The sequence below is a fragment of the Hyposmocoma kahamanoa genome, unplaced genomic scaffold (assembly GCF_003589595.1).
Source record: "Hyposmocoma kahamanoa isolate Upper Pololo Valley unplaced genomic scaffold, ASM358959v1 202, whole genome shotgun sequence".
NCBI classification, from domain to species: domain Eukaryota; kingdom Metazoa; phylum Arthropoda; class Insecta; order Lepidoptera; family Cosmopterigidae; genus Hyposmocoma; species Hyposmocoma kahamanoa.
In genome coordinates, this window is record NW_020653726.1 from 15,207,224 (window position 1) to 15,219,446 (window position 12,223).

Below are 12,223 nucleotides of genomic sequence, written 5' to 3' on the forward strand. Positions count from 1 at the left end.
CCTAAGGGTCATATTTTAGAACTCTATTCAATGCTCAAGTAAGGATTGCTCTGGCAACACAAGCACTGGAAATACGACCCTAATGGCAGGAACTTGAGTATGATATCAAGTGCTTTAAACCATACTCAAATCCTAACTTGAGCATTGAGTAGACTTCTAGAATACGACCCTAAGGGTCGTATTCCAGAACTCTACTCAATGCTCAAGTCAGGATTTGAGCAGACTGGAGTACGATTTCAAGCACTGGAAATACGACCCTAATGGCAAGGACTTGAGTATGATTTTCAGTGCTCACTGCAATACTCAAGTCCTGACTTGAGTATTGAGTAGACTTCTGGAATACGACCCTTAGATCGCAATGGTCTGAAGGGCACCGCCACTGCGCCTGTCGCCCAGAGACATAAGTTGACAAGTCCTTCTAACCGAAACGCAGTAATGCTCGCATTACAGCTTGGCGGTAGCAAGACCTCCTCATCTAGAGCCCACAGTGTAAACCCTGGAGTCGTCAATAAAAAATGTGTTTTTGAAAACTGATCAATCAGCTCAGTAATAACAACAATATCATAATAAAGAAATGGACGATATTATTTACATTCGTTCATAATATTCTTGACATCAATCGTATCTTAGTTTATATTATCATTTCTGTAATATAAATTTAAGAATCTAAATTAATAGAGCAATTAATATGCGTCTCTGTAATATTTGCGGCACAGAGAATAAATACATATAAATATATTATGGCATGATTCTATAACTATGTACATAAAAGATCTCTTCACTATCGTGAACATTTTATACAAACAACTTACCAATACAAACTAAGATAATGTCCGTTTCAATTTTAGTGACCGAAGTTACCTTGCGCTCTACACTAGTGCTCTTTAAAAGTTATGTAACATCACTACTTATTTCCATAATTGTCAGTTCTGTGATAAACAAAATTTCAAAACTAAAGTGGCTAGTATTTCTATGGCTGTCAAATGTTCTTGCGAGTATGGGAAATCTTAAAAAATTGGCAACTCTACTAATGGGTTAGTATAAGTCAACCCTCGGTAAGGGTCACGGGAGTGATAACCTCTCACGACACTCGGGGTCTGGACCTCCGATCGGCGCAAACGCAGAACTTCGCCCTTCTGCGACGCGTCTCACATAGTCTATAAAGGCCCCGGGCGCGCACAAAAGAAACAGTCTGCCTTTGGTCTCCGTCGATGATGTTTATTTAACGCTCGGGCGAATAACGTTAACGCGGGGGCAAATTGCGATGACCGACAAACCAAAACAGTGATAACAAAATTTTTGATCGTTTGAAAATCCCTCCGTTTATAGCGCGCATGCGTGAAAACGCCTCAGTGATTGGCTGTTAAAAGGAACGTTCGGAAAGACAACATAAACAAACATGAGTGAAACGAATATCAACGGTGTCAGTCCTGTTGTGAGTGTCAGTCGGTCTGCTTGTAACAGTAAAGGAAGCATGATTGTTGTTTCCAACCGATTACCTTTTATTCTCAAAAGAAATGAAAAAACCGGTGAATTAGAAAGGAAAGCCAGGTAAAGTAGTATTTTTATGCCTACTATTTATTTGAACGTAAAAAAAATATTTGTTTCATAAATTAGGTTAGAACCACTATGTTCTGGAACAAGACTGGGTCCATTGACCCAGATAATATTTAGACAAATGCAACTAGGGGATCAAGTAAAGCAATAATTAAAACCCAGTTAATATAAAAAATAGCTAGTGTTCTAGCCACAAACGCATGAATTATCCTAATTATCTTCTAATAATAGTAATTATACTATATAGATATAGATAACTGTACAAATGATTACATTTACAGAACAAGTTGGTGGGTAATCATTGCGTTTAAATGCCGACAATGTTTTGTCGATATATAGGTAGGTATATAAGTTCAGTCGACTTCGTTTTCTAGAATAGTCGAGACGAAAGCTCCGTGTGTTTCACGCGACGGCATAGTTATGTAGGTATAAGGTTCGGGAACTTTCCGCGAAGGTCGAATTCACCGGAAAGGTGAAAGAAAATATTTCTTCATCAACGCCATAGTTTGTTCATATTAAATAAATTTATAGAATAATCGTAAGTATTGTTGTATAATTATAAAAGGAATGCACCGTCGTGTTAAGGCCCCAGCAGTTAACAACGGTAAGCCGGTGCAATATAACCCGACCTAGTTGAGAAGTTGCAAAAATAATAGCGATCAAATAATGAGAATGACTTACTCAAATTGACTGGATGTATAACGTATCGTGAGGCCTTGGACTTGAATAGTAGACGGCTCAAGGTCAACGCGAAATAGGTGACAAAACCACTTTAAACATACAATAACAGCAAAATTACTGAGATTATGAGAGAGAACAATATACTGAGGGGCAGTTAAAAAGAGTATTATATAGTATTCAATCATATGGTCTGAAAATACGCTAGAAAAGTGTCGACTGTAGGTGTACATAATATAATATTGTTAATGGTAAAAATAATGGGACTTTCTTCTTGATGTTCTTCAGTTTGTACTTTTATTTGTTTTAATGTTATGGACAATCATAATAATAATACTAATTACCTAATCTCAACCTAGGGAATTGCCTGTAGGTGCTTTGTGTAACCCAAACGAGAATTTTAAAAATGCTAATTTCTCAAATTGGTCCTACCGGGAATTAAGCTCAAGACCTGCTTATAAAGGCGCCCACAGCGTTAACCGTTGAGCCAACGCCAGCGAGATCGTCTTTTTATTTATTTTTTATTATTGACTTGCGTAATAGAAGCAAATATCTACACTAAGAATATTTAGAAGATAATTTGCTTTATCCCTAAAGATTAGTAATCAAATGTACAATAATCGTAGGGTACAATTTGTAGGAATGATATTTAGACAATATAATTCTGATTGTTTTGGAAGTTAAAAAGAAATTAATGAAAAATGGTTGTAGCGGACTGTACCAATGGGTTCGGGTGGGTGCTAACAACGAGTGAGCAAGGCCAAAGCAAATGTACTCACAGCTTATTAATTTATTAGAAAATACGTTATAGCTTTCAAAGCACAACAGCAAACAAGTCAGAAAAGGCGCCAAAAACAATCACATATAAGTTTAGAATTTAAATATAAAAGTAAACTTAAAAATATTATACATAAAAGATATTTGTAGCGACTGCTGCGATTCGCTACAATGGCCAAATTGAAAAAACAAGGAGAAAATTGTTGCTATTGTTACTTTGCAGCCTTACCCTTGGGTACGTTTAACTAAACGAAAAATTAATCATAAATAAATAAATAAATAAAAATATTAGTAATAAAATACCTATTATAGAGGGGACAAATTCAGTTTTAGTTTAAAAACTTGTTAAAAATACAAATACGACTAATACATGAGTATAGTAGGTATGTAAAGTGATAAGTTGAATAATAAATAATAATAGTAAAATTATTTAGAAATTATCAAATTGTGTAGCAGCACAACATTCTTTATCTGATTAAATTATCACAGAAATTTGATAACTAACTGATTTATATACTATATAACTAATTTTATATACTTAGATTTTATAAGACGTGTAAACTTTTCGATTAAAGCAACAAAGGGGTAAACAAAAAACAGTATAACTTTACAAATCGACGTAAACAATTGTTGAGGTCGTATCTATTTTACAAATTTTAATATTTAACTTAAATTTTAATATTAAGTAACTGTTTTATAATGTGAAACAAAGGGACTCGTCACTAGTAAATAAGGAAAGCCGAATTCACACTATTGTTAACCCGTTCATGGACAGTAACAGGGTTTATCGTCAAATTGTATATTGGAATATGATAATAAGAGGCTCTAAACAAGACCAATCACGGTCTTTACAGTGCGATTTCCAAGTTACTTTCCATATAGTTGCCGCCTACTGCTTTTCCACAGAGAAGTATAAAGTAGTATACTGAGTAAATTACTTATTGGTATACATTGAACATTTTATATTGAATCAATGTAACCACGAAAAGTATTGACATTTTTGTATGTCCATTAAACGGTTAAAGTAGGTGTAAATTAAAGTTAATAAATAAAAATAATTCCGATTAATCCGATTATTATCGCAAACAATTGTCATATCTATATTTAGGGAGCGGAAGTGCGTAAAAATTTAATCCAATAAAAAATTACTTAGTAATGTAGTTAGGAAAAATTTTCAAATTCTTTCGATTATGCGTAAATTTGTTATTTGCCGAAATATGTTAATTTTACATTAACATACGCATGACGTCGGCTAAATTCGTAAACATCGTACCTCTTTTGTGGTTCCGTTAATGTGAATTTTTGAGTAGGCACAAAAACAGAATTAAATACTATATAATTTTAAATGCAATGTTACGATTATACCTTTATAACTAAAAAAGGGGCTAGAAAATATATTTTAAGTTTTAATATTGCCCGATATTGCGCTTGAAGAGTAAAAACGGAGTTAGGTTTTCAAATTTTGCCGACGATAACAATGTGGGTACATAATAATATTATGAATCATTGGCCACATATTATACCAGAATGTTTAATTTGAAAAAAGAATGCCTCCAATCGTCTTTTGATTTCGATTATTAAACATTCTGGCATGTGTGGCCAGTGGCTCATATGAAAGTTGTTATCATAATTCAACCTTTTTTTTAAATTCTTCCAGTGTCCATGAGTATACCTTGTCATAAAAACAAAAAAATGGTATGAATCAAAGTGCTTACATCTTTGTAATTTACCTTTTACACCCTTTCTTCATCGAAGTATCGATACATTCGATTTCAACTCATACAAAAATACCTACCTAACATCTTAGCAATTTCAATATATGTAGTGACGGAATACTTTGGTGACAGAATGCAGAACAATTAAAGACTGATACGTACCTACGTATGTTATTACTTGGTATCTATAGGTTTATCTACGCGACAATTTATCGGAAACAGTAGAAAAATTGCACCCGTTTTGCAATAAAGTCACATTTGCATAATGACAACTTATCAGAAGAGCGGTTTAAACACTCTTCGAACGAAATTAGTCAAATCAAATCATTTATTTGCTTTAAGTACAATACTATATATACGTCATAGGTTATCAAACTCTTTGACTCACCATCCACTTAGGCAAGATAAAAAATATGCAATACAGACCACCAAAAAAAAAACGGAAACACGTACTTTTTACATTAACTTAACACAAAAAATACCAAGGAAAAAATTACACGTACGTAGTATATAGTTAATTCAGGTTCTTTTTTCAAACGCCGTAATTACTTCCGAGGCCCCTAGCGCCCCCTAACGACTCTTCAGCGCCCAATGGGGGCTGAAGAAGAAGAAGAAGGGGGTAGGGACCACTTTGGGAAACTATGACATACATTTAGTAGCAGTAGAGCTCCTTGTGAAAGAGTTCGTCCAGGGAAGTACTGTCACCTTACCTATTTTTGCCGCCTCCGGTTTTGAAGCGTAAGGGTGCTGGTGAAATTACAGGCACATGGAACTTGTCAACTTATGTCTCAGAGTGACGGGCGCAGTGACAGTGCCCCTCAAATCTTTGCGATTTAAAGCTCTGAGTGGCACTGCAACTTCTATGGACAGGCGTGTAGCTTATTATCAGGAGCACGACTTGGTCGTCCCGTCACTTGATATTATAAAAAAAATGCAAATACACTATTCAATTCACAAGCCTTATAGATATAGCGTCACTCTTATTTTAAATCTAAGTTACATTATTTCATTATATATATATTACATACAATATTAAATTATTGATATAAACATCATCATCATCATCATCAGCCTATTGCAGTCCACTGCTGGACATAGGCCTCCCCTAATGCACGCCATTTCGCCCTGTTCTCGGCTTGACGCATCCATTTCCTGCCAGCAATCTTCCGCAGATCGTCACTCCATCTGGCTGGAGGGCGTCCCACACTACGTTTGCCAAGTCGTGGTCTCCACTCAAGAACTCGTTTACCCCAGCGGTTGTCGGTTCTTCGGCAGATATGTCCAGCCCACTGCCACTTCAGCTTGCTTATCCGAAGAGCTATATCGATCACTTTGGTTCTCTGTCTGATAACCTCATTAACCACTGTTAAGTGAATATAATAACCACTACATAACCTCCATAACCATATTGATATAAACATTGAGATGTAAATAAATTATATTTTATTAATCCAGTACATATAATAGCAAAGAATTCATTAATTGAGTGAAATGGCCTATTTATAAAATACTCTTTCACTTTTCTGTCAATTATTCTAAAACATAGTTTAGAGATGCTTGCTTAAATTATTACGAAATGAACGTTTTGAATGCAACGTTATTGACACTGTTGTTGAAATTAGCAAACCGAGAATTATTTAATGCTAGTATATTTTTATTTCTAAGGATGAAATTATGACTTTGTCCTGCTGTTGGAAAATTTTCCTATTTATAAAAACATGGAGACTTACTTATCCGTTAGAAATACATATAATGAGGTAATTGTAAGGATTTTCTTGTCTACAAACAAATTTCATTGCGTAACTGACATGCGTTTAGATTTAACAATTAGCCATAGAGCCTTTTTCTGGATTAGTAAAACAGATTTATAACAGATTTAGGTTTACGTATCATTTTTATGGGTTTCATGTGATAAAAGCACTTTTGACGTTGATCACATGTGGCTTTAATACCAAAGGTACGAAATATTTTTCTGTGTATGTATTGTAAATTTAAGAGTCTATACAACCTCAAATGGCTTTGATTGAATTCTCATAACAGTGAAAGTGTTGAATCAATAACTTGGGATAAAATATATTGTAAAATTGAGGATATAGGTACAATCTTAGAATAATAACGCATAGAAACCTAGTCCGCACACGCTAAGTGAGGCAAATTGAAGCGCTCCCAATGGGCCTACACGAGTGGGCGGGCCGTCAGTGCTCAACGTCAACTTGCACCGCGAACAGCTCCAGAATTTCAGCTAAAAATGATGAAATGTGCGGTAAATGAGTGTAAAAATATGTCAGACAAACATAAAATAGATACTAACATCACCATTCCACAAGGAAGTAACGCGTTTCAACTTGTATTTTTATATAAATATTCACTAAAACCGAAAATTAACCTACTACTAAAACTAGCCTACATGAATTTGATTTTTGCCTCTCTTGTGACAGTTCGTTTGATATGAAACTATCATTCTATGCGTTATTATTCTAAGGGTACAATTATTACTATAGGGTATGAAAATAAGATTTCACGATAGAAAAAAATACAAACTTACCTCGAAATTTTACAAGAAAACCGCTGCATTGAATAGGTACTTTACATATACTAATGATTTTTTTAATATCAACTGAACCAAATAGAACACGTATAGTAGGTATAGGACTTTTCAAATGGCTTTAATTGCATTTGTAAAACAACACATTCTGTAAAAAAGCAGTAAAATGGGAATTCGAGCTGAGGTGTTAGACTTTTAATTGATAATATTATTAATTATAATTCTGTAGTATACTTGTGTTAATTTTATAATTGTTAACAGTGCTGGCGGTCTGGTGACGGCAGTGGCCCCCGTGGTTATCCGCTGCAGCGGTATCTGGGTGGGCTGGCCCGGTATTCACCTCGAGGACCCCAATGAGAAGATCCCCGAGTCAGATCCCAATGACAAGACCCCGACTGCTGGGCTGCTCTCTAAGAAGGTATTACTTTATCTCTGTCAAAAATGGTGTCCTAATCTAAAATAGTTTCTTTTTGACTTATTACTAAGATTTGTAACAGTAGAACTCCTTGTGAAAGTGTTCGTCCAGTGAAGTACTAACGCCAAGCAGTAATATGACCATTCATTATTGTGTTCCGATTTCGAAGGATAAGTGTGCAGGTGAAATTACATGCACATAGGACATCAACTTAATGTCTCAGGATGACGGGTGCAGTAGCGGTGCCCCGCAGATGTCTGCGACTTAAAACTCTGTCATGGGCATGCGTGTCTCTTACCATCAGGCGCACGACTTGTGTACGTTCCGTCACTTAGATATCATAAAAAAAATTGTTCAGAAAATCTTTAATTTTTTTCTGAATGGAACACCGAGCTTTTCATAAGTTAACAAAATAACTCTCACTTTTTTCAATCATCTTTCTGATGAATTTAAACGCTTTTCAGATAGGCCACTTTTCTAGAAAGCCATCGTTGTGTGTTCTTATGCGCAGGTGCAAAACTATGTAATCACTAGTTAATCCCTACCATGTAGCAAGGATTTTCTTTGGGATACATTGTGTTTAGGATAGGCTCTCGTTAATTAGTTTTCTAAACTACAGATTCTAAAATATGAAATTACTAAATAACTTGTTTCTGATTTACAATTACTAGAGTGGGCAGCGTATCTAGTGCAATGTAATAGTCGAGGAGGAAACGTTTAGTGTTTATAAACATACAGTTTATTGCAGAAATGAAACCATTTGGTACTGAGTGCGAAATGTGCGAACAATGACGTCATTTAATGGTGGAAAATTTCATAGTTACAATGAAAACACGCTCAAATTGATGATGCACACTACATTTTGTCCTTTGTTAACGCTATCGAGTTCTTAGGTTTTCGCGATTGTTACACATAGGAAATGAAACTATTTTTCCGGATTTAAATCGCGTATATTTGTGACCGTGACCATGGGACCTGTAAAGGGCCCGAAACGTCGGTTTGTTTGAAAAAACAAATATACGCGATTTAAATCCGGAAAAATAGTTTCATTTCCTTTGTTAACGCTTTTCATAATGGAGGTTTTTTTATTATGTTCAAATAATACATTGATAATATCGACTTTGGTTTGCGAAAAAGAAAGAAAATACATTTATTTGACAACCAAAATTTAAAAAATAAATTAAAGAAAAACCACAAAGATAAAAAAAAATTTTAAACGTAAGACAAAAATAAACTTTTTTTAATTCCTTCGATCCGGCCGGATTCAAACCGACGTCTTCTAGCAAACCGTGGCAGGCACTGTGCCAACTAAGCAAAAAACAATTGAATATCAATTCAATACAAATATAATTTTTTTTCTTTCAAAGAATACGGTTATTTTGTTCCATATACAAATTTACAGAGTGTGAGCACATTTGAAAAGCTCTAAAATGTTAAACTATTTCGATTAGCGCTACGCCCTGTACGTAAAAATAACGAAAAGTATAATGCGTCTCGGTTTTTTCGTATGACTTGCGATTTTAAAATGATTTTTTTTTGTATTAAGCCTGGTATTAAGCGAAACGGCTATCCATAACAGCTGCAATGCCTCTCAGATTCTTGACAGACACTACCACTGCGGCTGTCACCCTGAGACATAAGTTGGCAAGTCCTGTGCGCCTGATTTCATCAGCACACTTATCCTTCAAAACCCTAACACAAAAATGCTCACATTACTGCTTGCCGGCAGGAATAGGTAAAGATCAGTACTTCCCTGAACGAACTGTTTTACAAGGCACTCTACTGCTTATGGTTATGGTTCGGCATCACAGTTTTTTACAGTTTAAGTCTGATTTATCCGAGGTACAATATACAGCTCGCAGGGCTATATTACTATCTATCATCATAAACAACAACTTTTATTCCGTGGATTTTCATATATATATATATATATATATATATATATATATATATATATAATTCATCAGATTTTACTTTCATACAAAAATACATTTATTTAAATAAATCGCTTTAAACGGTAATGACTCTGTGCAGGACGGGGTTGGGAGTCGTCGCGGAGGAAGTTTGCACGTTTGAACTTTCCATATAACCAAATATAGATATAAAAGTGTCAGATAGTACAGGGTCACGAGCACGTCAAGCTTGACGTGCTCTTGACTGTACAACAAAAACTTAATAGTTTATTTCGATACCTCCGACGTAAGTTGTTTTAAGTCAAAATACCATATTTTACTTTTTAAGTCAAATATATACTTTTAATGCATGTTATAGGTTCCATATTTAAAAGTAAAGAAATCACTTAGTGTTTGTTACTTTCAAACATTGATCCTGTAATATACATTAAAAAGGATATACATTATTTACGTTAAAAAGCAAAACATGATATTTTGACTTACAAGAACTTACGTAGGAGGTATCGATTTATGGTAAATTTATTATGTTTTGTAGAAAGTCATGGAAGAATATATTGTTCGTGATATTAGTAATAGTCACGCGAAGTTGATAGTATTTTAAAAATAACCCTGTATAAGAAGTGCAACAAACCGTCGAATTACGAATTGCATTATCAGATTGACTGAATTAATAACATATAACTAAATTAAAATAAATAACTGAATTATCAGACTGATTAATTGGAATCCCCAGCCAGCTCCTGATTTGGAATCAGGAGCAGGTTACACAGACAAAATTTCGTAATTTCGAGTCTTGAAACTGGTTTAATCCAGTATTGGTGTTGGGTATTGCCAATTGGCCATTTTCCAAAGTGTGTGCCCAATTTCACCAAAGACGTTTATGTATTCACTAAAAATATTATGGTCACCTAATTTGAAGTTCTTAAGGGAACTTTGTTACGTTACACGTCTGAACTATAAAGCTACATTACAAAATTCTTCTTCTGAAAGTATTTGCCTTGTGAATAATTAACCTTCAGTGCCTTCATAAAACAACAAGTAATTGGAATACCTACATAAGGGTGCTATTAGACAATAAGGTAGTTATTTAAGTAGGTAACATTGCTGTGTATGAGAGTTTTAATGATATTAGACTATGTCATAACATAAAATTATTTTAAAAAGTTCTTTGAGTCGTTTAACCGACTAAGGTATTTTGTCTATAATTTACCTACTTCATGCGGATTAAGTTCCCAAGCAGTTAATCTACTTAATCATGACTTACGCAGTTGCACATTATATTAACTGCACACATCATATACCAAATCTATGGCACACGTTCAGTACGTCTGATGGCAACCTCAGGGTTAACTTGTCGTATCGGCCTACTGTCTATACGCCACCGTATCAAACCAATACACTGTAATATCAAAAAAAGCATTTCGAGAAAAAGCTGCTAAACGGATTTTTCGATTTTATTTAAAATTTGAGGTTAATCGTCAATTTTTATGTAAACGTTTTTGACGATCCACAGGTGTATCAAACAAAACGAGTACATTTGCAAGCGTCAGACTATTTACTTACTTTGTACCGTAGAGTTACTTGCAAAATAAGCTATTTCTAATTTCTTATCCCTTGATTGAACAGACGAAACTTATTGTAATGAAATTACATAACACTGTACTGGGATGGTACTTTCAATTATTTGGTTTGACGCGAAATTTGATACGAGAAAATGTGTGCTGAAGGAAGAAACAAAATGTCTCGTGAGATTATTTCCGAACACTGCCCTGAAATATTTTTAATAAGCACAATTTTCACGTATTAAACGTATAGTATCGGCTATAAATAAACCTTTTGTGACATATCGGACAATAACAAGCATAGGAACCTGCAGGTGAATCACACGACCTTCGAGCACGCGTTTAACGCGTGGTCGGAATCGAATTGTTTGCTTTGCTGGCAGTATGAGCGTTTTACCTCTTTCTAAAGGGGCCCATTCATATTCCTGCATTGCAGTTCACTTAGCCGTATGCCGAATAACGCACGACTATGAATGTAGTCGCATGCAAACCATCCCCAAATGCCAAGCAGGATACCCCCTGTGACTGCAAGATTCCAACAAACTCCGCTCACCGCTAACAGTCCGTCGCGCAGGAGTATCAGTAATCTTGCGTGATGAACCACCGTTTTATGTGCCAAACCAACACCACACCTACTTACCTTCAAATATTCTTCATGGAGATTCTTAAAAATAGCTTTACGAGCCAGGTATTTTTTCACCGAGCAGTTGTGATGAAATTTTGCAAGGGTCTTTGAAACATTCATAAGCTCTTCTTTTAGCCAAAGTCTTAATGTGGCTACCAATCTTTGCCCTGCAGAACGCTGCCAACGCATCTTGGTATTTTGCTTTGCTATTGTAAGCCCACTTTTGTTAAATAAAGAAATAAAAAGTGTTTTTATTCATCTTCAAATAGTTTCGGTAGTCATCAATAACAATTTTTTTTTTTCCACAACTTCTTACCACAGGCACAACCACAATTTCTCTTACGAATATCTAACATTTTCTTCTCCTAGAAACTTTTTTTTATTTTTGTCCAATAACAAAGAAACAAAGTAGGACAGTGATTCTCGTTTTTTGATA

The 12,223-nt window shown here is 34.9% G+C and overlaps 1 protein-coding gene across 2 annotated transcripts in view; it reads left to right on the forward strand.

Moving 5' to 3' along the window:
* Window positions 1-1,233: 1,233 nt before the first annotated feature.
* The window catches only part of LOC113227189 (alpha,alpha-trehalose-phosphate synthase [UDP-forming]), a 31,970-nt gene continuing 20,980 nt past the window's right edge, over window positions 1,234-12,223 (forward strand). The window contains exons 1-2 of one of the 2 annotated variants that reach the window (XM_026460075.1): window positions 1,234-1,551; window positions 7,534-7,690. In XM_026460075.1, coding sequence (XP_026315860.1) covers window positions 1,400-1,551; window positions 7,534-7,690 — 309 coding nt within the window. In that variant the 5' untranslated portion in view covers window positions 1,234-1,399. The remainder of the gene's footprint in view (window positions 1,552-7,533; window positions 7,691-12,223) is intronic. The other variant, XM_026460074.1, reaches the window with a different exon arrangement.